The following is a 27,546-nucleotide window of genomic DNA, read 5'->3' on the forward strand; positions in this document are numbered from 1 at the left end:
AGGAAGGTTTCTAAAATGGGTTTTAACGTGTTTTACACAAAATTCTTTAATTAAAAACACTAAAATGAATGAATTATGAATTATGATTATTATTAATTAATTGAATTCCAATTGGCTTGAATTGGACTTACTATCTAAGTGCCTTGAGATGACATTTGTTGTATTTGGCGCTATATAAATAAAAATGAATTGAATTGAATTGAAATTGAAACCGGCTTGCGAGTGCATGAAAACATGATTGTGAGCGTGTTACCCCTCAGACAGCGTTGTGGTTTCTTTTAGCGTGACCCGGCTCCGTACAGAGTAAGAAACCATCTTCTGGAAGGAGACTCTCTCATAGAAACTCTTCACAGGTCCAGTCAGGTCCACTAAACACACAAATATCAAGAACAAACAGTTAAAAAGTGTTTCCTGTTTGGACGTAAGAGCTAAAAACATCAGTTTGAACAATTAAAAACGTTTTCTGTGGGATTTAAAGCAGGAAATGTTGTAGATTTTGAACTATGAAGTAGGGCTGGGCGAGTTAACTTGTTAATTATTTAATGTCAACAAATATTTTATCGCGCATTAACGCAGGTTTTATTATTGTAAAAGTCTGTTGCTCACAGGCTTTTATTTTGTAAAAGTCTTTTGTTCATAGGCTTTTATTTTGTAAAAGTCTGTTGTTCACAGGCTTTTATTTTGTAAAAGTCTTTTGTTCATAGGCTTTTATTTTGTAAAAGTCTGTTGTTCACAGGCTTTTATTTTGTAAAAGTCTTTTGTTCATAGGCTTTTATTTTGTAAAAGTCTGTTGTTCACAGGCTTTTATTTTGTAAAAGTCTTTTGTTCATAGGCTTTTATTCTGTAAAAGTCTGTCGCTCACAGGCTTTTATTTTGTAAAAGTCTGTTGCTCACAGGCTTTTATTATTGTAAAAGTCTGTTGCTCACAGGCTTTTATTTTGTAAAAGTCTTTTGTTCATAGGCTTTTATTTTGTAAAAGTCTGTTGTTCACAGGCTTTTATTTTGTAAAAGTCTTTTGTTCATAGGCTTTTATTTTGTAAAAGTCTGTTGCTCACAGGCTTTTATTATTGTAAAAGTCTGTCGCTCACAGGCTTTTATTTTGTAAAAGTCTGCTGCTCAAAGGCTTTTATTTTGTAAAAGTCTGTTGCTCACAGGCTTTTATTTTGTAAAAGTCTGCTGCTCAAAGGCTTTTATTTTGTAAAAGTCTGCTGCTCACAGGCTTTTATTTTGTAAAAGTCTGTTGCTCACAGGCTTTTATTATTTTAAAAGTCTGTTGCTCACAGGCTTTTATTTTGTAAAAGTCTGTTGCTCACAGGCTTTTATTTTGTAAAAGTCTGCTGCTCACAGGCTTTTATTTTGTAAAAGTATGTTGCTCACAGGCTTTTATTTTGTAAAAGTCTGCTGCTCACAGGCTTTTATTTTGTAAAAGTATGTTGCTCACAGGCTTTTATTCTGTAAAAGTCTGTTGCTCACAGGCTTTTATTATTGTAAAAGTATGTTGCTCACAGGCTTTTATTTTGTAAAAGTCTTTTGTTCATAGGCTTTTATTTTGTAAAAGTCTGTTGCTCACAGGCTTTTATTTTGTAAAAGTCTGTTGCTCATAGGCTTTTATTTTGTAAAAGTCTGTTGCTCACAGGCTTTTATTATTGTAAACGTCTGTTGCTCACAGGCTTTTATTTTGTAAACGTCTGTTGCTCACAGGCTTTTATTTTGTAAAAGTCTGTCGCTCACAGGCTTTTATTTTGTATAATGTTATGGCACTTTCATTCATATGGCAGCACATTTAAAATAAAACTAAATGCTAAAAGCTATACGCTACATTTGGATTCATTTTTGGATTCTGCGTACAAATGCGATAAATCGTGATTAATCAGGGAAATCATGTGATTAATTAGATTAAACATTTTAATCGTTGTCCAGCCCTACTATGAAGTTATTAAGTGGCTGTACCCATCTTGCTGTAGGTGTTGTTGGGCGCTCGGTCCAGCAGGGGGCGGCATGGACGTCTCAGAGGTTTGTCGTACGCGCCGCACACTCTGCTGTCCGGATACAGCGAGCAGCTGAAGAAACCTGCCGAGTCGGCCTCTCCGAGGTCAGCGACAGAACAACGCCGCTCTTCATCACAACCTAAAACACAGCCGTCACGTTTACAAAGTGCTGCCACCTGCTGGTGGAGCGGGGAACCTTTTTAAATCACATGACGCTCATGATTCCTGCTAATAAATCTGATAAATGCTGAAATAAGAGAAAACAAAAAGCTATGATTGGTCCTTCACATTTTTCACCAACATCAGGGACAGATATAGTGACCTTTTAAACAGAAGTATCGTTTCTCTCCACATCGAACAGGCGGTTTAAACTCTGCCTGACGGAGAAGAAGAAGAAACTTTCTGTGTTCACGTGTTTGTCAAAGTAGCTTTCTGGCTAACTTTAGAGTTTCCAAACTACGCTTTTATAAGACAGAGGCGGTGTTCGAAACCGCATACTTCCCCTACTACTCATACTAACTTTAACTTTTTTTAAGTTCCCGTATGCATACTAGATTCTCCGAAATGTTGGGTATGCATCATGAGGTTACAACTCATACTCATACTCTGATCGATGAGAATGCAGTATGGAAGTATGCAGTATGTAGTATGCAGTATGCAGTATGCAGTATGTAGTATGCAGTATGGAAGTATGCAGTATGCAGTATGCTGTATGCAGTATGTAGTATGCAGTATGTAGTATGGAAGTATGCAGTATGCAGTATGCAGTATGTAGTATGGAAGTATGCAGTATGGAAGTAGGCGGTTTCGAACACAGCCAAAGTGAGGAAGAGCTATACGTGACATACGTGTGAGACACCAGAGCAGTGCCTGCTGGGAGTTGTAGTTGTTCTTGTTCAGCCAGAAGGAGAGAGCCGGGAGCTTCCTCTGAGGATCCACGATGACATCATCTTCAGACAAAGACGCAAACTTCCGCAGCAGAGACGCTGCAAACAGAAACAGCCCAGCGTCAACAACAGCTAACCCCCCCATCATGCTAGTTAATACAGATCAGATACAGACCATCCAGAGGGGGGCCGGGCTCTGCTGCAGCACAGGAACCAGAAGCAGCGACCGCTGAATCTGCGTCTGAAGCACAAACAAACGGTCAGATCCTGGCCTACAGGAAGGGGAGGAGCCACACCTGTGCAGGTACCTGTGTGCAGGTAGATGGCCTGGAAGCTGATGATGGAGGCCTGGTAGTCCTTCTTGTTCTTGCTGTCAGCTGGCAGCGCAGAATCAGCTGATCAAAACAAACAAACACGTTGGTTTGTGTTTACGCGCCGCAGTTGTTCAGCGTTTTATTTTCCTTACCGATGGTGAACTTTTGTCCCCCGAAGTCTAACACGAAGCTCCGCCGCTGTTCGCTGTAGCTAAGCCCCGCCCCACAGACGCGGCTGGCCGACCCCTGTCCGGTCACGTCCCAGTCCTGGTCCTCGCACATCAGCGCTGACGGAGCTCTCAGCCAACCGCACATCAGGGACCCTGAGGTGGGCGGAGCCACGGAGGAAACAGATTCATTCGTGACATTTCTTCACTTCTTTCATTTGTTGATTCAGGCCGTCACTTCAACCGTTAGTTTCATCTTCTGATGATGTAAAAATCAGGGTGAAAAACTTCAACTTCAAAAAATTCAACTTTTCAAAAATTAAAAAAAAAAAGTTTCCACTGAATTTTTTGAAGTTGAATTTTTGTTTTTAGGAATTGATTTTTTTTTTCCACTGCTGGTTTTTCAAATTCAAAGTCTGATTCTGATGCTGTAAAAATTCAACATTAGAAATTCGTATTCGAACCTTGATGGCACAGAAAAACTTCCACACATTAATAACAGCGCTCATTCATCCCGTCTCCACGGTAACGCACCTCCGTTCAGGCTGTTCTGGTTCAGGATGAATCCGTCGCAGCAGGCGTCGCGGCTGCAGCCGTCCTGACAGAAACGGTGGGCGTCGGACAGCGAGGTCCGGCCGGAGGAGAAAACCTGCGTCCTGAACACGCCCGAGACCGCCTTCCTCAGCCTCATCCTCACCAAACTCTGCCGCCGTGTCCGCGAGGAAAACTCCGCCCCTGAAGCACAGAAGACGCGTCAACGCGCAGGAACGCACAAACACACAAACACACAAACACACAAACACACACGACTAGGGATGGGAATCGAGAACCGGTTCTGGTTGAGAACCGGTTCCCAGTGTTTCAATTCCTTGGAATCGTTTGGCGATTTTGCAAACGATTCCCTTATCGATTCCAGTGGGCACAAATGACGTCACCACGCAGCGTTGCGTGGCGAGTCCAGCGCAGCCAGCAGTAAACATGGCGCCCAAGCGGTACAAACGCTCAAAAGTTTGGTTACACTAAAAAAGACGACAGCAGGGCAACTTGCAAAGTGAATATTTCACCAAAGGGAGGAAATACTACCAACATGCAATAACTATGAATGAATGATTAACGTTAGTGAATCTGAACCCAGGAACGTTAGCAACGTTAGCATGTCCTCGGCTAACACTGCAGGTAACTAACTAACTAACAAACACTGCCTATCATGTTAGCACCATTTGCCTGATTGTAAAAGCTGCTGTTAGTAACGGTTAAGGCTAAATGAATGCCTTCTCAGGCATTACATTTAGATGAAATCATGAGAGACAGAGCCTGACTGGCTCAGAGCCAGAGGCTGGTGGTACTACCCCCAGTTCACCTCTACCTCCAGCTTCTCCTTTCACCAGAGCAGGAAGAGTTAAATTACCCAGGCCAGGATAGACCAATGTGGACCTCACCGTTGTTGGGTTTGTGAGGTCATGACTCGTGTTACTTCTAAACTAAACAAAGTTGATGCTAATCGACCGGTTTGTTGTCCTTTTTCTCCAAATGAGAATCGATAAGGGAACCGACAAAGAACCGAATCGTTAAGCAGAATCGAAAATGGAATTGGAATCGTAAAAATCTTATCAATTCCCATCCCTGCCCACGACTGAACCCCAAAGAGCAGCCAACCACCTTTCTTCCTGAGCACCAGCAAGTCCGAAGCCCCGCCCCTCACTCTCAGAGCGCAGGTCAGCTGATCAAACAGCTCGGCCTGAGGATTACCCAGAAAGCCGCTGGTCTGCGTGGAAACAAAAGGAAAGTTTATCAGAAGGATTTTTTTTTTAGATCTTAAATGGAACATTTATACTTTGCACAACCCGTTAATAAAGCACCCAAAATTATAAAGACGCAGTATTTTTACTATATTTTGACAGTATTTTACAGTAAATTTACTCATTTGGACCAGAATTAATGAAAGTCTTAAGAAATAAAGCCTTTAATGGGTCCCGTGTTTGAGCCTTGAATCCATCTGGGCAGGTGTAATACTCCTGACTCAGTTTTTAACGGATCTAAACTCCTGAAATCAGATGTTAAGGAGGACTAAAGTCCATTTAGAAACACAAAATGGACTGGATGGGACATCCAGGTGACTCACACCTGCAGACCAGGTGTCTTAGTTGTTTATTACATTCTCATTTATAACTATTTATAACTCATACCTTTTAATTATTAAGTTAATTATTAATGATAAATAAATCACTTCCTGCTGAAGCGCTTCTTTGTGTGTGTGTTTACCTGCTGGGAGGCGTTGCAGTGTGTGTTCAGTGTGTTTGTGCTGTACAGTTCACACTGAGTCCGTCCGTCCAACAGCGCCACATGGTGGCAGGACGGCTCTGCTGCACAGGCTGAGACACAAACGGCAGGTACACCACAAATATGTGATTCATCCAACACGAAGGCAGTAAAGATAAAATCTGTCATCAGAGTTTGGCTGAGTTCGAAACCGCATACTTCTCCTACTACTCATACTAACTTTTTGAGTTAGTATGCGAGTTTGAGTAAGCAGAAGTTCCCGGATGCATACTAGATTCTCTGAAATGTTGGGTATGCATCATGAGGTTACTACTCATACTCAAAATACCCAAGATGCAACGTAACGTGACGTCGCCGATCGTCATTTCCTGTCAAAACGGCAGTTTCAAGCTAGCTACAACGAGGGTAGGTTCACTTCCTGTTTTCAAAACAAAAGCACCAATTGTATGGTAATGGCTTTCCCTATGATAAAAGGCAATGGGTATTTTATTTTGTGAAAATAACCGGAAGTGCGTTGCTCACTGCGGCTAGCTTTAGTAGCGCCGAATTCGTGGGAACAAAATTGTAAACAGCCGGTATTTTGTCAGGTTTTCAACACGTTGGGGATCTAAACGACTACTTTCTCGCCTGAAAATGTTTCAAATGTTGCTAAAGTTTACAGAGTTTAGAGCTTAAGAGAAATCAGCTTCAGGCCGGCTGATTTCGGCTCGGGCAGGAGCGAAATGCATTGTGGGTAAACGCTCTGCATACTGTCTGATCGATGAGTATGCAGTATGGAAGTATGAAGTATGTAGTATGTAGAATGTAGTATGCAGTATGTAGTATGCAGTATGTAGTATGCAGTATGTAGTATGTAGTATGCAGTATGTAGTATGCAGTATGTAGTATGCAGTATGTGGTATGCAGTATGCAGTATGCAGTATGTAGTATACAGTATGTAGTATGTAGTATGCAGTATGTAGTATGCAGTATGTAGTATGTAGTATGCAGTATGTAGTATGCAGTATGCAGTATGTAGTATACAGTATGTAGTATGTAGTATGCAGTATGTAGTATGCAGTATGCAGTATGTAGTATGCAGTATGCAGTATGTAGTATACAGTATGTAGTATGTAGTATGCAGTATGTAGTATGTAGTATGCAGTATGTAGTATGCAGTATGTAGTATGCAGTATGCAGTATGTAGTATGCAGTATGTAGTATGTAGTATGCAGTATGTAGTATGCAGTATGCAGTATGTAGTATGCAGTATGCAGTATGTAGTATACAGTATGTAGTATGTAGTATGCAGTATGTAGTATGTAGTATGCAGTATGTAGTATGCAGTATGTAGTATGCAGTATGTGGTATGCAGTATGCAGTATGTAGTATGTAGTATGCAGTATGCAGTATGTAGTATGCAGTATGTAGTATGTAGTATGCAGTATGTAGTATGCAGTATGTAGTATGCAGTATGTGGTATGCAGTATGCAGTATGTAGTATGTAGTATGTAGTATGCAGTATGCAGTATGTAGTATGTAGTATGCAGTATGTAACATGTAGCATGTAGTATGTAGTACGCAGTTTGCGGTTTCGAACACAGCCTGAGTTTCAGAGGAGGACCCGCCTCGTTTAACTGAACCCATTCGCCTTCCAGATATCAGCGGGTCAGAAAACGTGCACATTACGTTATGGTCGAGTGTTCTGTTGGTTGAGTGTGTTGGCGTGAGTCACCTTGGATACAGGTGGTGAGGTCAGACGTCATCGTCTGCAGGACTTCAGTGTCTTCAGCTCCGACGATTAGATCTGATCCAGGAACGGCCTGAAACCTGCCGAGAACTGCGAGATACACATGCACCATGTTGGAAGTCCTCAAACAGACTGAAACAGCTGCTCTCTGATTGGCTGCTCCGTCCTCACCTGAGCACTCCTCGTCTGTCAGAGTCCCGTCACTGGTGGTCCACTCAAGCTCCGCCCCCTCGCCGGTGAAACACCTCCACCTGCCCGACGGGAAGTCGGGCTGCGCCGGCAGGAAGTCCCCTCGCTGTGAACACCTCAGGCCCCGCCTCTGACACGCCGTCTCACCTGGAAAACGTTTGAAACGAGCGCTCGTGGTGCTTCTGTTCTCACAAAGCATTAAAACACATTAAAAACGACGAGAGGATTAAAGACTCACACTGACTGACAGACGAAGCTCCGCCAGGTGAGGAGCCTCTGGGACACCTGTTGCAAAAGTCCCGCCCATCTTCTTCCTGATAGGTTCCCTGAGGACACAGAAGACACGCCCCCTCCTGGAAGAAGCTGCCAGCCGGACAAACGACTGCAGAAACAGACGAGAAGAAGCAAATCCTCCAGTTACGACACAAATAGGGGCTGCCTTCGAAACCGCATACTACAAACTGCATACTACATACTGCATACTACATACTACATACCGCATACTACATATTACATTGTGCATACTGCATACTCATCGATCAGACAGTATGCAGAGCGTTTACCCACAATGCATTTCGCTCCTGCCCGAGCCGAAATCAGCCGTCCTGAAGCTGATTTCTCTTAAGCTCTAAACTCTGTAAACTTTAGCAACATTTGAAACATTTTCAGGTGAGAAAGTAGTCGTTTAGATCCCCAACGTGTTGAAAACCTGACAAAATACCGGCTATTTACAATTTTGTTCCCACGAATTCGGCGCTACTAAAGCTAGCCGCAGTGAGCAACGCACTTCCTGTTATTTTCACAAAATAAAATACCCGTTGCCTTTTATCATAGGGAAAGCCATTACAATATAATTGGTGCTTTTGTTTTGAAAACAGGAAGTGAACCTACCCTCGTTGTAGCTAGCTTGAAACTGCCGTTTTGACAGGAAATGACGATCGGCGACATCACGTTACGTTGCATCTTGGGTAGTTTGAGTATGAGTAGTAACCTCATGATGCATACTCAACATTTCGGAGAATCTAGTATGCATCCGGGAACTTCTCGCTTACTCAAACTCGCATACTAACTCAAAAAGTTAGTAGGAGTAGTGGGAGAAGTAGGAGAAGTATGCAGTTTCGAACACAGCCAAAGACCGCGGAGACGGAGACTAAACTGCAGGTAAAGATGCGACACTGAGGCATTATGGGTATTCGTGGTAAGCATCATTCCCCAGGAGGTGCAACCACCAAAGTTTTATCAATTCATTATGTGCTCCGCTTATATAAATAATATACGCTGCGATCTTTGGATCTTTATAGCGGATCTGTTCGTCAGATCCCGGTCGAGCCCCCAACTACAACATGAAAATGTCTCCCTTTCCTCCCAACACATGAAATGCTTGATGTAACTTTATATGTTGGTAACGTGGAGTTTGTAGGCTGTGGTTTTCTTTTCATTCCTTTTATCCTTCTGTATGTTAGTCTCGGGAGGTTTATTTAGTTTTGTAGAGGTAAACAGACTAAATGACCGTTTGATCATGTGTGACCACGGACTCACCGCAGCCTTCGCCATCACCGTCCAGGTGGTAACCACGGGAACAACCGAAGCTCGGCGTAGTCACGGAAACCAGTTTTGGTTTCGATGCCAGCGTGGAGAGAAGTCCCCGAAGTCCCTCCAGGAGTCTGGACCCGTTGAGGAACAGCGCTGATGCAGAAACAACCAGAAAGTTCGTCTCAACCTGCAGAACTTTTTTTATTTCTGAGATTTAACAAACTGAGCTCAGATTGTTTTGTGGTTTTCAGCTCCTGATTGGACTAAAAACGTCTCAACATGCCGTTATCGCTCAAGTTTGTTTCATCCAAATTCAAATTTCTTCAAGAAAAAAGAAGGAAATAAACTAATATTTAATGTCGGTTGCTGGTTTCTTAAAGGGATAGTTCGCCTCTTTTGACATGAAGCTGTATGACATCCCATATTAGCAATATCGTTTATGAACATTTTCTTACTACCTGCTCATTCTCCAGGAAAAGGTCAGACCTCACAATCTCTTGGCCATATTTTCTCTCCCTTCGTATCACTGCCTGCTGCGCAGACCGAGCAGCAAACAGCGTAACAGGCGCGGCTGTCGGCAGGCGGCAGCAGGCAGTGATACGAAGGGAGAGAAAATAGGGCCAAGAGATTGTGAGGTCTGACTTTTTCCTGGAGAACCATTTTGTGATGCAAATGTATTACTCTGTTGAACGCATATTGTTTTGAGAAGCAAAACGCTTTATTTTTTAAACCCCAGCCAACTAGCCGGACTACCTTCATCAACACCAAAACGAGGCTGGAACTCTGCTCACAGGACGCAGCAGGGGGTAAGAAGATGTTCAGAAATGATGTTGCTGATATGGGATGTCACACAGCTTCATGTCAGAAGAGGCGAACTGTCCCTTTAACAAATTGAGCTCAGATTATTTTCTGGTTTTCAGCTCCTGATGAGACAAAAAACATCTCAACATGCCGTTTTCGCTCAAGTTTGTTTCAGCCAAATTCAAATTTCTTGAAGAAAAATGAAGGAAATAAACTAATATTTAACGTCGGTCTCTGGCTTGAATCTGGGGAGCACAAACTTTCCCATCGTTGCCTCCTGCAGGGAAACAGAACGCCAGGAGTACACCCCGAGTTTCTGCCGCTTTTATTCTTCTTCTGCGGACGATTCGCACTTGGATCATGGAACTCACCGACATCGTGGAGGTCGGGGAGTTCCGCGGTGGGGAGGTCGGGGAGGGCGGCGGTCCATCTGACCGCTAACCGCAGAGAGTCGCCGCCGTCGCACCGCAGACTCACGGACGAGTCGTCACACAGCGACACGGAGCGGCCGGATGAGGGAAGCTGCAGAGAAGCACACAGATCAGCCAGGTGTGGACATGTTGGAGCAGCTCTGGGCGAACGGAGGGTCGGGTCACCTGTGCAGAGCAGAGCCCCCTGCTGGTCATCGTGTTGAACAGCAGCGCCCGTAAGCCGCTGATCTGAGAGCACGGCGCCGGCAGCGACCACAGCTGAGAGGACGACACCGTCTGGAGAGGCCGAGGGACTGAAGACAAACACAGTTCAGTCCCACGCGTTCAACCACGGCTCGTCTTTAATGGGACAGTTCGCCTCTTTAAAGGGACAGTTCGCCTCTTCTGACATGAAGCTGTGTAACATCCCATATCAGCAGCATCATTTCTGAACATCTTCTTACCCCCTGCTGCGTCCTGTGAGCAGAGTTCCAGCCTCGTTTTGGTGCTGATGAAGGTAGTCCGGCTAGTTGGCTGGGGTTTAACAAATAAAGCGTTTTGCTTCTCAGAACAATATGCGTTCAACAGAGTAATACATTTGCATCACAAAATGGTTCTCCAGGAAAAAGTCAGACCTTTCCTTTTGTTTTCCTTATGTTTCGTTTAGTTTAGTTTCCTTTCCTTCTCTTTTCCTTTTGTTTTGTTTCATTTCGTTTCGTTTCATTTCGTTTCCTTTTGTTTACCTGCTGTGCAGACCGAAGTGCAGAGCGAGCAGTCCCCTGCTTCCGAGCAGCAAACACCGTAACAGGCGCGGCTGTCGGCTGTCGGCAGCAGGCAGTGATACAAAGGGAGAGAAAATAGGGCCAAGAGATTGTGAGGTCTGACTTTTTCCTGGAGAACCATTTTGTGATGCAAATGTATTACTCTGTTGAACGCATATTGTTTTGAGAAGCAAAACGCTTTATTTTTTAAACCCCAGCCAACTAGCCGGACTACCTTCATCAGCACCAAAACGAGGCTGGAACTCTGCTCACAGGACGCAGCAGGGGGTAAGAAATGTTCAGAAATGATGCTGCTGATATGGGATGTTACACAGCTTCATGTCAAAAGAGGCGAACTGTCCCTCTAACGTACTCTGACAGGCGCCGCTCAGCGGCTCGTCCTCGCCGTCCCATCGACGCTTCGCCGTCTCACACAGGAAGCTGCTGGCGGGTAGCGAGTTCTGGTAACCACGGTGACAGACCAGGTCACAGCTCTGGCGTCCGTTGGCGGCTGGGCGACAAACCAGCGCACCGTGGGTAATGACGGGGGCGGGACAGACGGGCCCTGCAGAAAAAGGACGAAAACAAGGACCAATCAGCGGGCTGGGCTGGAGACGCAGTTCCTCTGACGTCCACCAGGGGCTGAAAACGTTTGTCCTGACTCACGGTCACATGACGGCGCGCCTCCCGCTTGTCTCGCCATCCGTGTCCCGCCCACTTCCTGTCCGTCCTCAGACACACACCAGCAGGAAGTGACATCACACTGCCGCGGGGCGAAGGAGCCGTCGGGGAGACACTGGAGACCCTGGAGCTCACACCAGCTGGGACCTGAACACAGAGTAGCAGTCCTGTTCGTCTGTTCGTAGGAGCGCCGTACGCGATGGCCGCACTGACGACGGCTCCGTCAACAGCGTTAAGTTATTTGATTATTATTTATATATGCATAGTCTCTTCTTTTGTAAATACTGCACTGTCGCTCATTCACTATGAACGACAAGCACTTTTGGCGATCCGTTCACTCCAGTGGCGGCTGCTGACTTTTAAAAACAGGGGAAGCCCATATTACGCGTTCAGGGTTGTAGTGGCTCGTGCCATCCCAAAGCAGAAGATAGCAAAGTTAAAAAGAATTAGTTATAACATATCTATGTCTAGTATGACAAGTATGCCCAGCAAATACACAGAAAGAAGGTGTAGACTTTGAAAATTCACACAGCAAGGCCAAAATCAAGTATGATGGCATCTAAGGCCTGTAAATGGCTGGATCAGAATCTGTGGAGCATAATGTCATAATGAATACTTAGAGTCTGATGGTGGTGGTAAGTATTCTTAAAAAAGGTAACATTTGTGAATGGGCAGCATGAATTCTGGAAAGAAACAACTAAAAGTATTACAGCACTTTCACAGACAACCAGTCTCTTTCGTATCCGCTTTGGGACTGAAGTTCCAGCGTGCTTCTCCCCGCTTAAAAGTTCGGCCGCCACAGAATCTCTCATGATGGACAAACACTAACTCCAATCATCACGACACAGCCCCTCATATTGACACGCCCACCTCTAATCTACCCCCAGAGACGCCGGGCAGCCTCGGAAGTGATGAGTTTTGGTCGATTTAGCCAATGATGACCTAGAATTGTAGAAAAAACTTGACTCTCCCCCCCCCCTCCTGAAGCCGGGCAGCCCTCGGCTCGGAAGCCCGGCTGTTAGTGGCGGCTTCATAACATGATTTCCTCAGTGAACGGCGGCGATTTCAGAACAAATCACTTCATTAAGCTACAGGACAACATGTTGTAGTTATGAAAGTAAACGCAGTATTGGGCATATCTTTTGTTTTGTGAATAACTGTTTTACCGTCAATTTAACATTGAAGATGTACCAATTTGGCCAGAGAATGGGAGAGGCTGCCCGGCTTCCCGTGTTGTCTCTGAATAGCCGCGGCTGCTGCCTACAGGGAGGAGGTCAGTAACTTGGCTACCTGGTGCCAAGAGAACAACCTCGCTCTCAACGTCGGCAAGACGAAGGAGATGATTGTGGACTATAGGAAACGTCGGGATCACATCAATGGGGCTCAGGTGGAGAGGGTTTCCCACTTCAAATTTCTCGGCGTGCACATCAGCGATGACCTAACCTGGAGTAGACATTCTGACATGACAGTGAAAACTGCCCAGAAGCGCCTTTATTTTCTGAGGAGACTCAAGAAGTTTGGCATGTCTACAAAAACCCTCACTAACTTTTATAGATGCACCATCGAGAGCATCCTCTCTGGCTGCATCACTGCATGGTTCGGCAGCTGCTCTGCTGAGGACCGTAAGGCCCTCCAGAGGGTGGTGAAGACAGCCGAGCGCATCACCAGCTCCTCCCTCCCCCCCGTGCAAGGCATCTACCACACAAGATGCCTGAGAAAAGCAGGGAAAATCACCAAGGACCATAGCCACCCCTCATATGGACTGTTCAACCTTCTGCCATCTGGTAGACGCTACCGGAGCATCTGGGCTCGGACTAGCAGACTAAAGAACAGTTTCTTCCCCCAGGCCATCAGGCTACTCAACCAGTAACTCATTGGCACTCAAGCCATTTTAGTTATGTACTTATTTCCACCTGTATATATATATATATATATATATATATATATATATATATATATATATATATATATATATATATATAGTCGCACATTTCACTTTAATTTTTATGCACAGTTAAATTTTTTTTTTTATGCACAATTTTTCTACTTTATCCTCTTCCTTGGTTTTCATTCACCCTTCTCAATTTATTTAATGCTGTTGGCGACGCCTCGTCACCAAGAATTTCAATGTATAGTATGACCCAGTGTCTCTCTGCACAAATTACAATAAATCTTGAAACTCATCACGTACTAAAGCGTGTGTGTGTGTGTGTGTGTGTGTGTGTGTGTATGTGTGTGTGTGTGTGTGTGTGTGTGTGTGTGTGTGTGTGTGTGTGTGTGTGTTTACACGTTAGCTGTCCCGTGGCGCTCCGTGCTGCTGATTGCATCATCTCTCCGGTCTGAGGGTTCACACACCAGCCTGCGGCGCCCCCTGTCTGCAGCACCGCGAAACGACCGTCCTGAAACGCACGAGAAATAGAAAGTAGGTTTAAAAAAGTATTTAAAAAAAGAAAGAAAAACTTTAAAGAAAAACTGAAGAACAAAAAAGTTCTTAAAGGAAAACTTTAAAGTATTTCCAACCTCTGAAATGATGACTTGTTATAAGATAAAAGAAAAACCAACATTAGCAGCCGTATAATTTAGTTTATGTAAGAAGAAGACGGAGTGCGTGTGCGTGTGTGTTCCTACCGCTTCACACCGCGGCTGGTAAGAGGCGGCGGTGATGTCAGAGCCTTTCATCCAACCAGAGAGCAGGGATTTAGCCTCGGCTCTCTGACAGCGAGTCGGACCTGCAGGAGGAGACGGAAAAAACTTCACATTTGAACGACCGGGTTCCAACAGGCCGCAGATTAAAAACGGTCAGAGATAAAGTGAAAAACACGAGTCTGACCCAAAGTTGTACATTTAATCAGCTAATTTGCATGTGGTGACATCACTGATGACATCATGATGGATTCTGAACACATTTCCACATGTTTTTCTTTAATTGTTTCTAGGGCTGGGCAACGATTAAAATTTTTAATCTAATTAATCACATGATTTCCCTGATTAATCGCGATTAATCTCATTTGTACGCAGAATCCAAAAATGAATCCAAAAGTAGCGTATAGCTTTTAGCATTTAGCTTTATTTTAAATGTGCTGCCATATGAATGAAAGTGCCATAACATTTGTTGTGCAAACACACTTTTAACATCAGCATCTTTCTGTAGTTTTTATGTAGAAGCCTCGCTCCACTGTCTGTTTCCTTGAATGACTTGCTGCTATCAGTTGTGTGTTTTGCCTTTAAGTGATATTTTAGACTGGAACTACTACGCTGAGAAGACAATTCAACTTGGCAGTGTTTACAGATGACTTTGGTTCTGTCGACTCCGCCGTCTGGAAGAACTTTAACATGAAAATGGCCGAGTAAAAGTTCCGTACCCTTCTCCATGTTTGGTGGATCCGCCAATTACTTTCTTTTCCTGTTCCACAGCAGACAGCAACAGACTTTTACAAAATAAAAGCCTGTGAGCAGCAGACTTTTACAAAATAAAAGCCTGTGAGCAACAGACTTTTACAAAATAAAAGCCTGTGAGCAACAGACTTTTACAAAATAAAAGCCTGTGAGCAACATACTTTTACAAAATAAAAGCCTGTGAGCAACAGACTTTTACAAAATAAAAGCCTGTGAGCAACAGACTTTTACAAAATAAAAGCCTGTGAGCAACAGACTTTTACAATAATAAAATAAATAATAAAATTATCGAGTTAACTCGCCCAGCCCCAATTTTTTCCTTTTTTGAACTCATGAACAAAGCTGCTCCAACCTCTGATCTTTTTCATGGTCATTTTATCCTCATAAAAACAACAGAAATGACGAGTCATCGGTTTTCTTACACTTGGGCAGGCTGAGCGAGCGGCTGCTCAGAGAGTCGGGGATGAACTCGCCATCTTCATCCACACACCAACACTGACCTGAACACATGGAAAAGCATGTCAGAAGCTGCCCTGGTTCCGTTATTAGAGCGTGTTTGTGAGCTAAGTTTGGATTAAAGTGAAGTCGTGATGAACGTAAACACAGATTTATTCTCTAGAGGATATCAGGTGTGAGACCTGTGCCGTGGTAACACTGAGTGTGCAGCCAGCGTCCGTCAGCGTCACACTGTGGAGTGAACGGCCGGTACGAGCGACGCTGTGGAGGCAGCAGCATCTGGACAGCTGGGGAGGAACGACATCATCAGTGTGACATCAGCAAACAGGAAACAGTCATGTGACTCAGCCGCCACCTCTGGCTCAGACCGGAAACCTTTAACCCTCCTGTTGTCTTGCGGGTCAAAAGTGACCCACGACCATGTTTAGCTGCAGAAAAAATACCTTAAACTATCTTTTTCCTTTTCCTAAAGGGACCCCATCATTAGAAAAAGTCAGACTTTATTTTTGTTTATGTTTCCATGTGGGCTGTACACCACTAGGGGACAAAGATTGTCTTATGGGTCATTTTTGACCCGTGAATTATAAAAACATTTAAACACCAGAAAAAAGTTCACTGTTTTTTTCCCTTTCAATATAATTAATTCAGAAGTAATTACTTCACATTTATATGATAGCAATAATAAACCTTTATTATGTAAAAGAAAACTGAGAAAACAAGAAAACTGTTGGTCCAACTGACAGTTGGTTTGTGGTAAAAAAAAAAAGTGTAATCCTGAAAACTGGTGATTGTCTTTTTGTATTGTGTAACAAAAAATACATGATAAAAAATGTATTGAATTGAGTTGAATAGATAAATAACAGGTGGTTTCATCATACAAAATAGATTTTGGATTTAAAATTTGATTAAGTTGCTTTATTTTGGGGCTCTGGTAGGGCGGCTCATTTTTTAAATTCTCCTGTTTGATCTTTAAATAAATCAGATATTTAATAAGTTATTTATTGCAGCTCGTTGGACAGGACCAAGCCGTGACTCACTGGAGAAAGCAGCCAATCGTAGCGCGGCGTTGGAGCGACTCAGAAGCCTCTCGGACACCTGCAGCTCCTTCTCTGATCGGCTGATCTGGAGCTCCTCCGGAGTCAGACGCAGACCTTCAGCCAATAGGAATCCGTATCCCAGCGGGAGGTGGGAGGAGTTAGAGAGCGCGATGACGTCGCTCACTTCCTGCCTGAACGCTGTGACCTCAGCGAGCGCCATGGAGCACCGACCTGCAAATGAACGGGTGATCCATAGGTGAGTCCAACCTTCAGCCACAAAGAAGCAGGTTTAATGATTTTATTTATCAAATAATGAAAATCAGGAGGAATTACACAACCTTAAATTATTCTTTCCATTATTTCTGAGCTTTTTACCATCTCAGAAACATCAACAGAATTAAAGGTTTCCAGGAGAAACTCATCCATGCATTCATCTCCAGTAGACTCCATCACTGTAACTTTTAACTGGACTTCCCACAAAGAGCATTAAACATCTGCAGCTCATCCAGAACGCTGCTGCTGGAGTTTTAACCCGGACTAAGAGATCTGAACACATCACAGCAGCTTTAAAATCTTTACTCTGGCTTCCAGTCAGTCACAGAATAGATTTTAAAAGCCTGCTGATGGTTTACAATCTGTGATCTGTTCAGAGAATATAAAGCCAGCAGAGCTCTTAGATCCAAGGACTCAGGTCAGCTGGTCCAGTCCAGAGTCCAGACTAAACATGGAGAAGCAGCATTTAGCTGTTATGCTGCAAACAAGTGGAACAAACTGCCAGTGGAGATTAAACTTTCACCAAATGGAGACATTTTTAAATCCAGGTTAAAGACATTTCTGTTCTCATGTGTCTATGCATGAAATCTGCACGATATCTTTGAACTTATCTGGACTGTTGCTGGTTTTTAAATTCATTAAAATTATTTTATTTGTTTCTCTTTATATTATTTTATGTATTTTTAATGCTTCTTCCACTCACTGCTGCAATGCTTTTATTTTATGTGAAGCACTTTGAATTGTTTTGTACATGAAATGTGCTACACATAAATTTGACTTTGACTTTAAAGGGAACATATTCAGTAAAAAACACTGCTTCCTGTTCCTGGGAGCAGATATGAGGGCGTCTGAAGGCACCAGCAGGTGTAAAACCTGTAAAAAGGTAATGTTCCATGCTTTTATGTTTGAGAAATGAAACGTAAAATAATAATAAAAAAAAATAAAACAGGGCTGAGACAGAGAGCCACTGTGCTGAAACCAAAAGGTGTTTTGGATTAAAGATATATTATATGTCTTATATATAAGATAGGGGAATATATACTGTATATTATATAGGGGATTATATCATAAGATGTGTGAGATCTCATACATTTCTTCTGTTTTTTCTGCACCTGAGAAATCTGACAACAGTTTGAGAATTGATTTGTCTGATCAGTCATTTAGTCATTTACTTTGTCAATATTTTCTCAACCAAAGAAAATGCACGTTGCTTTGCATCATTTCTCTGTGGCTGTGAACTTAGGCAGTGAATGTTTGTTAGGGTTACGACAGAAACTTCAGGTTTAATCTGACCTGTGGAGGACTGAAGCTTTGGAGACATTCTTTCTGGACCTGAAACAGACAGACACAACATCAATGTACAAAGAATATAAAGTATATATAAATATAAACCATTAAACAGAACACTGAACAGGATCTGGACCCGAGGTTAGACCACTGTAAAATATTGTGATTGATGAACCCTTTACATTTAGGTGATCACTTCTTCGAGTTGAAGCTGATATTAACCACAAAATATACAAATGTTAGTTTTATCATTAGAAGTCTTTAAAATGTTGCAGTGTTGCCTTTAAAGTCCTCAAATTCTCAGATTTATTAGTGGAACAGTGCACTGAAAGCAGCTATAATCGGAGGCTCGTCCGGGATCTGACGTCAGATCCCGGACGAGCCCCCAATTACAACATGAAAATGTCTCCCTTTCCTCCCAACACATGAAATAATTGATGTAACTTTATATGTTGGTGACTTGGAGTTTGTAGGGGTGGACTGTGGTTTTCTTTTCATTCCTTTTATCCTCTGTATGTTAGTCTAGGGAGGTTTATTTAGTTTTGTAGAGGTAATTTAGTTTTTCACTAAGATAGTTTGGTTCGTTGTTTTGGCTTTGGCCCATCCTGAAGTTAATTTAACTTGACTTAAGACTTTGTGATCCCTTCATACTGTTAAATCTTTACAAAGTGTCTGTGGTTGGTTGAGAATGGGGGAAGACGGGTCGTTTTCATGTTGTGCAACACCCTGGATGTCACCACCAGCATTCCTGCTGCCGTCGCCACATTTGGTGGCAGAAGCGGGAGCAGCACCAAAAGAAAACTCAGTGATTTTAAGGCATTTTGATGCCCGTGCCTCCAGCACTTTCTTTTCTGCACCACCTTTAAGATTCAGTGTTCAGAGGGATGGACAGAACCCAGAGAAAGGAGCTGGGGCAAACTCATAAGGACCAAAGTTAATTGGCTACAAGTTTGGGATGCATGTGAATACGGCCAATCATGTTGAAAAGCCCCTTAGTGGAACCCAACCCCACCTTCCCAACCTGGGCCAGAAATCACAGACCATTTGAACGTAAACAGCATTATTTTTCCTTCCTTACTTTAACCCTACATAGTTTACCGACCCAACTGTCCATCGACCCACTGGGAAAACTGGTTTTTAAACCTGTTTTACACCTAATTGTAACCCTTTCCCTCCTCAACAACCACTGAGATATCGGTGATATCTTACATGTGACGGCTCCCCCTGCTGGCCCGGAGGTCATCGTCTTCCCCTCAGCGTCCACACAAAAGCAACGCGATCCAACGCACTGCAGCGGCAAGAAGTCTCCGTCCTCCGAGCATGCCGGGATGTGGATTTCAGCACCGGCAGCCATGTTTGATTTCACCTTCACGGCCATCGCTCGCGCTCTCTCGCAGCGGGACGGACAGCGAGGTAGACGACCGGCGGTCCGTGATCCCGCCACCTCCTGACCCTGAGAGTCGACGCACCAGCACTCTGCAGCCCGACACTGAACCTCCTGGAAACCACCGCTGGGTGTGCAGCGGGGCACAAAGATGGCTGCTGTATCCTCATCAGCGCAGGAACGCAGCAGAGGAGTCAGAACCTGGAAAAGAATGAGTTACCTGAGTGAAACACCTGTTCGATCAATAAAGACAGAAGACATGGAGGCAACTTTAAACTCTCATTATTCTCCTCCTGATTGATAAAAGTACACTTTACTCTCCTCCGTACTTGGTGTCTGGATATCATTGATAAACTATCATTTATTTCTAACTCCAATATATGAGACTAACTCCTGAACCCTCTCGCATCTGAAGACGAGTTTTAAATCTTTTGCAAAGACTCCAGAACTTACGGGGTCACTATTTGGAAGACCATTACTAGATTTTTCTGAGATTACTTCCCATCATGCACCTGGTGGAAATTCTTAACAACAAAAAAGTCGACCGATAAACCCTTAAAACAGCCCGAACTGAGTTTTATGACCACCTTTCACTACACAACTCCATCAGCTTCTTCCCGATTTCCTTCCGACTCTGAACTGTCTAAAACTTTAAAATCTCTTGGAAAATCGTGTAGGATACGGCCAATTCAAGCATAATCGTCTCATAATGTAGGTTTTTTATAACGACCAACAACGAATGCTTTAAAGTTTTGCGGCTTTCCACATTTTTGCGTCTTGAAGGAAACCCGGTAAAAGCCAAAAGCACAGCTTTATTCACGCTCATGTGCATTTGATCATCTTGGCTTTCAGCTCGAGTTTGGAGCAGTAAACATTTCATTTGCTAATCTTCCACATCTCGTCTTTATATCTGTAAGTACTGGAGTTGCAGTGAGAGTTTCAGACTCGACTTTCGTTTACTCAGAATTTTCCTGCTGTTTATCTCAGGAACTTGTCAGATTGGGGCTTTTATATTACATTTATACTGTGGAAAAGCCGCAGTTTATCCACATTGGACCCCAGTTATGTGCTCCCAAGCAGGAAGTAATTTTCGTAGAAAATTTCTGAAGAAAATTTGATGGGTGCCAATCTACTGCCCGCCCTATCAACAAACCCTTTAGTTCAGTTGAAGTTGAGAGTCTCCTGTCACATTTAACTTTGAATGAGGTCTCTGTGATGTCGTAAGGCTGAGTTATGAGAACTCCAAAATAGGGCAGTTTTTGGCATTTTTGGCTCGTTAAGTGCTTTTCAATCGATTTTCCCATTGGGCCTCAAGGCCCAAAATTCATAAGACAAGTCTGCTGAAGACAGTTATGTCATTTTTTATCAAGGTCCTGTTTGAAAGTAGTCGTTTAGATCCCCAACGTGTTGAAAACCTGACAAAATACCGACTGTTTACAATTTTGTTCCCACGAATTCGGCGCTACTAAAGCTAGCCGCAGTGAGCTAACGCACTTCCTGTTATTTTCACAAAATAAAATACCCGTTGCCTTTTATCATAGGGAAAGCCATTACCATACTATTGGTGTTTTTGTTTTGAAAACAGGAAGTGAACCTACCCTCGTTGTAGCCAGCTTGAAACTGCCGTTTTGACAGGAAATGACGATCGGCGACGTCACGTTACGTTGCATCTTGGGTAGTTTGAGTATGAGTAGTAACCTCATGATGCATTTCAGAGAATCTAGTATGCATCCGGGAACTTCTGCTTACTCAAACTCGCATACTAACTCAGAAAGTTAGTGTGAGTAGTAGGAGAAGTATGCGGTTTGGAACACACAAGTGATGTGGTAAAAATAAGAACAAAAAAACATTCTTGTGGCAGACCTGTTGCACCGAGGCGGAGTGCGAGCTGCTGAGACTCATCAGTGTGTTGTGGAGGGCGGAGAGGAAGGCGGGGTCCTCCAGGACTCTGCTGACAGACTGGACCAGGTCCCGGTTCCTCTGCAGACTGACCAGGACGCCCTGAGAGGACAGCTGGTCCAGACCCAGAGCCCCCCGCGGTCCCACCGACCCACTGAAGTTAAAGGCTGCGGCGTTCTTCAGGAACTTCCCCCCGAACAGGTTCTCCTGGAGGCGCCGCGGCGAGGAGCGAGCCAGAGCCCGCAGAGCCCCGCCCACCGAGGGGAAGAGACCGTGGAGGACCTCCGTCAGGTGGGACAGGAAGGAGCTCGGATCCGTCTCCGCCGGCAGGAGCTCCCCGAGAGGCCGGAGGAGGGCGAAGCAGGGGCCTGGAGAACGGCCGGAGGAGGCGATGGGAGCGATGGGGCCGGCGAAGAGCCGGGACAGAGCCAGGCGGCGCCGAGAGGGACAGTCAGCGGGACCAGAACCTGCCGGAGGAGGAGGGTTAAATAAGAAGAATTAAGAATAAGAGAGAAGAAGAATGAGTCCACCAGGAGCAAAAGTTCAGATAAAAAGTGGCTTCAGAAAGAAAAATGGGAACTGGAAGCGAATATCAGAATATCTGAAGAAGAGTGGGAGGAAACATTTAAAGAGGGACATATCAAATCAAATTTATCTGTAGCACATTTTATGTACAAACAATTCAAAGTGCTTCACATAAAATAAAATCATTGCAGCAGGGAGTGGAAGAAGCATTAAAAATACATCAAAGAATATAAAGAGAAACAAATAAAATCATTTAAATGAATTTAAAAACAAGCAACAGTCCAGATAAGTTCAAAGATACCTAAAAGATAAATAAAATAACTAATTGTCCAACATGGAGGGAATTCGATTGGAAAGTGAAATTACTTTTACACTCCGTTCATTAGGCTACATCAAAACACAGCAATACAACTGATTTATGTTGGAGGGAGTGTGGAGCAGTGGGCGACTCCACTCATATATTCTGTGAGTATGGGTTATGTTCTATATGTATATGGAAATTGTTGATGGAATATTGACATGTGGAATCAATAAAAAGTTAATTACAAAAAGAAGAGAAATGTAAAAGGTTGACAGACTTTAAGAGAAGGAACTACAACCACAGAAGAAGAATGAAGCACTCACTGCAGGGCAGGGGCTCCCCGTGCCGCCGCGTCCCAGGAAGCTCTCTCCCCGTGGGGTCCACGCACCAGCACTGCCCCCCCCGCCCACACTGCCTGGAGCTGAAGGAGCCTCCGGGCTCGCAGGACGGGACGAAGACGCCGGGCGCCTCGGCCGCCGCCCGCCGCTCCTCCTCACAGGGGGACGGGCCTGCAGAGCAGAACGGGTCAGCCTAAAAGCTCAAAGCTCTAACTCATCAAAGCAGGTGACCTGAAACAGGCGAGTTACATCTGAAGCGCCCCGTGAGCGCCAGGCGGACTCCCAGCATCCTCCTCTGCAGGACTCTGTAGATGTTGGTCTGAGAGAAGGAGCGGGCGGAGGGAAGCCCGGAGAAGGCCGAGTCGTACACCTCGGACAGGAGGAGCTCCACACCTGCACACACACGTTAATCACCTGTGAACAGGTCCTGGGATGATGGTTACAGCCATTAAACCTCTGGCTTCCAGCTCATTAAAATGTAAAATAACAAAAGATGCAAACGTATCCAACCAGGAAGAGCCCCAAATAACCAGAGTAAACTAACAAGAAGAGACGCGACACGAACACAGATATGTACATAAAAAAAGCCTCAAAACCGGGGCTGGGCAACGATGAAAATGTTTAATCTAATTAATCACATGATTTCCCTGATTAATCACGATTAATCGCATTTGTACGCAGAATCCAAAAATGAATCCAAAAGTAGCGTATAGCTTTTAGCATTTAGCTTTATTTTAAATGTGCTGCCATATGAATGAAAGTGCCATAACATTTGTTGTGCAAACATACTTTTAACATCAGCTGCCTGCCGACAGCCGCGCCTGTTATGGTGTTTGCTGCTCGCTCTGCACAGCAGGCAGTGATACGAAGGGAGAGAAAATAGTGCCAAGAGATTGTGAGGTCTGACTTTTTCCTGGAGAACCATTTTGTGATGCAAATGTATTACTCTGTTGAACGCATAATGGCCCTCATTTATCAAACTTGTGTAAGACGAAAAACGTGCGTAGGTCGTGTGTACGTTCTTTTCTGCGCAAAGGTTGGCATTTATCAAATCCATCGTGAACGCAGGAAAGATGAAATCGCCACGACAGGTCTGAAGCCGTGTACGCACTTTTCCATTATGACTTGCGGTGACTGCAACACAGCAGCGTCACTAGTGCGTGCCTCAGGAGTCGCAACAAATCCCTAGGTTAAAATGACAGACTTATCTCTTCAAAGAAGGCCCGTGTTTTATTTGACTTCAACATAAATATAAACATAAACGCAAATTAAATAAATTAAACAAGTACAACTCCGTAATTGGAAGAGTGATGGCTCATTATTCAACCGCGCACCCTCACACCGAACAGGAGAGGCGCTTTAACACTGCGCATACGCGCACGCGTGCCACTGTGGAGAGGTGTATAGGGCTCCTAAAGCTGGATCTGTCTCTCGGCTGCGGGGGGAACCCTATACGCCCGAAAAGGTATGCAATATTATTATTGCATACGGGGATCTCCATAACATTGCCCCAAAAAAATGGAGTGCCATTTCCAGATGTACATCCAGAGGACCCCGCACCCAGAGATCCCTACCACCAGCCTGCACAGCCAAGAGCGCTCAGGAGGAGAGAGGAACGTATTCAGCGATTCTGACTTTTGGTAAGCATTCTGTTATTCAAGGAAAAAAGAAAGGAGAACGACGATTTCTTTCAGCATTTATTCTGCGACTTCAGTGTTTCATTTATGTCTTTCAATGTACTGTCGATAGATTGCATGGTGTGTGTTAAAGCCATCATCCACTTCACGATCTCTGTTTGTCTTTCTAGGACCTCTGTGGTTAACACGGCTGGCCGGTGTGACGCTGCAGACCGGGGGCCAGAGGCAGGCAGAGGCAGAGGCAGAGGCAGAGGCAGAGGCAGGGGCAGGGGCAGGGGCAGAGGCAGAGGCAGGGGCAGAGGCAGAGGCAGAGGCAGAGGCAGAGGCAGAGGCAGAGGCAGAGGCAGAGGCAGAGGCAGGGGCAGAGGCAGAGGCAGAGGCAGGGGCAGAGGCAGAGGCAGAGGCAGAGGCAGGGGCAGGGGCAGGGGCAGAGGCAGAGGCAGGGGCAGAGGCAGAGGCAGAGGCAGAGGCAGAGGCAGAGGCAGAGGCAGGGGCAGAGGCAGAGGCAGAGGCAGAGGCAGGGGCAGGGGCAGGGGCAGAGGCAGAGGCAGAGGCAGAGGCAGAGGCAGAGGCAGGGGCAGGGGCAGGGGCAGGGGCAGAGGCAGAGGCAGGGGCAGGGGCAGGGGCAGGGGCAGGGGCAGAGGCAGAGGCAGAGGCAGGGGCAGGGGCAGGGGCAGGGGCAGAGGCAGGGGCAGAGGCAGAGGCAGAGGCAGGGGCAGAGGCAGAGGCAGAGGCAGTAAAACATCGTTCAATTTTAGATTTAATTTAATCTGGAGTTTATCACATTTTATTGACCATCACAGTAGGGGAAAATACACAACTCGTCCGGTCTGCGATTTACATCGCCAACGCTGTTGAAAGCTGGGACGGCTGTCAACAGCGTTGACAGCGTTTCTTTGCCGCCTTTCGTGTATCCATGTCGCAAACTCTAGAGGTGCAGCCTTTTGTAGAAGGCGTGGTTAGGATCATTACGATGGATTTCAGCCGCCGGATTTATCAACAGCCGCTCGGTCTTACGATGGGATTGGTGTGGTACGCATGTTCTGTAAATCTCACTTGAGCCTCTGCGTACGACGAGTTCTCCGCTCATATATACGATGCTTTCTACGACGGCTTGATAAATGAGGGCCATTGTTCTGAGAAGCAAGATGCTTTATTTCTTAAACCCCAGCCAACTAGCCGGACTACCTTCATCAACACCAAAACGAGGCTGGAACTCTGCTCACAGGACGCAGCAGGGGGTAAGAAGATGTTCATAAATTATGTTGCTGATATGGGATGTCATACAGCTTCATGTCAAAAGAGGCGAACTGTCTCTTTAAGTATCTTTATTAAGTATTAATTAAGGTTTAATGGTGTTTCCTGAAGGGGGCTCTGTTAAACCTGGCAACGCAGCCCGCTTAAACCACCGTCACACTTGACCGCAGAGCACGCTAGCTCCTTTAGCCAGCTAAAGGGGACTTTAGTATGTTGTGGTAAAAGTGGCTCTGCCCTGGATTCTTGTGAGTAAAACAGTGAGTATCGCTGCTCTAACACATCCTGCGTGCGCTGACCCAGGGGTGGAGCAGTGATTTTAAATGTTCCAGGGGGGGCACATGAGCGCCACATCAAGCCCAGAGACACGACGCTAAAATTGGCCTCCGATTAGCGAATTAAATGGATGGGCATGAAGGGCCATTTCACAGCATTTTTGCATTTTGATCTTTTTTTTTTGTATTCTCATCACCCTAAACTGGTTCCTGTATGGAAACTATAACTGTTAGACTGCTCAAATCTGGATGGAATTATTCTAAAGAGGCTTTAGATTCATTAAAACCTTGTTTGGGATTTGTGAAACCTTTTTCTGATTTGTGAAAATGCAGAACAGGACCATTTTACTGCTTTTTTTTCTATTCTCATCACCCTAAACTAGGTCCTGTATGGAAACTGCAATAGTTAGACTGCTCAAATCTGGATGGAATTATTCTAAAGAGGGTGCAGGGTCTTTAAAACACATTGTATGTTGGTGCACTATGAGGGAGGGCTAACCGTTAATATAATACATCCATGGGGCAAACGGGTTTACCTTTGGAAAATGTGGGGGGGTGAAATCATCTCGCTGTAAAAGTGGGGCTGTCGAAACACCCCCACCCCCCACGGGTGCGACGCCCATGCGCTCACCTGTGTTTTCCAGCTCTCGGCCTCGGCTGTCGGAGCAGAAGCAGTACGAGGAAACCTGCGGGAACAGCTCCCTGAGACTCCCGAACGTCTGGAAGGCTTCTGGGAACCTGAAAGGACCACAGAGGCGTGCATGAAGCGACAGACGGACGCACAGAGCGGCGGCTACAGGACGGAGCGCCACCTGTTGAAGGCGCGCCGCAGCTCCAGCTCGGCTCCGTCCGACGTGTTGATGAGTTTACACTGAGCGGGAAGGAAGCCGCCGTCCGGGGCGCACTGAGGAGGAGAAGAAGAGCCGGAGGCGTGCAGGAGGCGCCGGGCCCTCACCTCACAGCTGCCGGGACCTGAGGGTCAGAGGTCAGAGGTCACACACAGCTAACCAGCTAGCTCGGCTTCACCTGAACAGTGACGGCTGCCATCTTTGTTCTTCCTCCAAATTAACTCAATTACAAGAAACTCCTTGATTCAAATGATCCGCCTCGAAGCTTCGAGACGCAAACAGACGTTTAAGGGACAGTTCGCCTCTTCTGACATGAAGCTGTGTAACATCCCATATCAGCAACATCATTTATGAACATCTTCTTACCCCCTGCTGCGTCCTGTGAGCAGAGTTCCAGCTCTGGGCTTTATAAATAAAGCCAACTAGCCGGACTACCTTCATCAACACCAAAACGAGGCTGGAACTCTGCTCACAGGACGCAGCAGGGGGTAAGAAGATGTTCAGAAATGATGTTGCTGATATGGGATGTCATACAGCTTCATGTCAGAACAGGCGAACTGTCCCTTTAAGACAGCTGGACACGAGCTATAAAGCTAATACCTCCTGTTCTGTCGTCTGTTTGCTATTAAAAAGGTAGTTTATAACGGAAATTCTCTCCTTTTAAATAGTTATTTTTGCAAAAGCATTTCTTTTTTTGATTAATCAATGACCTAAATAACAGTCTGCTGCAGTTTTTCTCCACATTTTGACCCCATCTGCCACCAAACGCTCCATCAGGAGGGCAAGTTTCCAACTAATGGAGCTGAAGCTGAATGAGAGGCACTTTATTAAATCCCTGAGGGGACATCAGATGTTCAGAAATGAGCTTCTGGGATTGGTTGGTGGAGCAGGGCTCC

At 45.0% G+C, this 27,546-nt stretch overlaps 1 protein-coding gene across 1 annotated transcript in view; it reads right to left on the reverse strand.

Annotated features, from left to right (window-relative positions):
- tg (thyroglobulin) overlaps positions 1-27,546 on the reverse strand; it is a 45,326-nt gene that overhangs the window by 13,718 nt on the left and 4,062 nt on the right. Inside the window, exons 5-33 of the mRNA XM_075466537.1 lie at positions 26,615-26,774; positions 26,434-26,540; positions 22,886-23,029; positions 22,622-22,807; positions 21,437-21,939; positions 19,399-19,774; positions 18,196-18,234; positions 16,630-16,860; positions 15,775-15,879; positions 15,559-15,636; positions 14,369-14,469; positions 14,028-14,139; positions 11,726-11,887; positions 11,433-11,624; positions 10,485-10,612; positions 10,260-10,410; positions 9,094-9,240; positions 7,793-7,936; positions 7,537-7,701; positions 7,351-7,455; positions 5,619-5,728; positions 5,016-5,121; positions 3,891-4,091; positions 3,342-3,512; positions 3,184-3,270; positions 3,051-3,116; positions 2,837-2,974; positions 1,951-2,127; positions 254-368 (exon numbers count right to left, since the gene is read on the reverse strand). Coding sequence (XP_075322652.1) covers positions 254-368; positions 1,951-2,127; positions 2,837-2,974; positions 3,051-3,116; positions 3,184-3,270; positions 3,342-3,512; positions 3,891-4,091; positions 5,016-5,121; positions 5,619-5,728; positions 7,351-7,455; positions 7,537-7,701; positions 7,793-7,936; positions 9,094-9,240; positions 10,260-10,410; positions 10,485-10,612; positions 11,433-11,624; positions 11,726-11,887; positions 14,028-14,139; positions 14,369-14,469; positions 15,559-15,636; positions 15,775-15,879; positions 16,630-16,860; positions 18,196-18,234; positions 19,399-19,774; positions 21,437-21,939; positions 22,622-22,807; positions 22,886-23,029; positions 26,434-26,540; positions 26,615-26,774 — 4,507 coding nt within the window. The remainder of the gene's footprint in view (positions 1-253; positions 369-1,950; positions 2,128-2,836; positions 2,975-3,050; positions 3,117-3,183; positions 3,271-3,341; positions 3,513-3,890; positions 4,092-5,015; positions 5,122-5,618; positions 5,729-7,350; positions 7,456-7,536; positions 7,702-7,792; positions 7,937-9,093; positions 9,241-10,259; positions 10,411-10,484; positions 10,613-11,432; positions 11,625-11,725; positions 11,888-14,027; positions 14,140-14,368; positions 14,470-15,558; positions 15,637-15,774; positions 15,880-16,629; positions 16,861-18,195; positions 18,235-19,398; positions 19,775-21,436; positions 21,940-22,621; positions 22,808-22,885; positions 23,030-26,433; positions 26,541-26,614; positions 26,775-27,546) is intronic.

Source organism: Odontesthes bonariensis, chromosome 5 (genome assembly GCF_027942865.1).
Source record: "Odontesthes bonariensis isolate fOdoBon6 chromosome 5, fOdoBon6.hap1, whole genome shotgun sequence".
NCBI lineage: Eukaryota > Metazoa > Chordata > Actinopteri > Atheriniformes > Atherinopsidae > Odontesthes > Odontesthes bonariensis.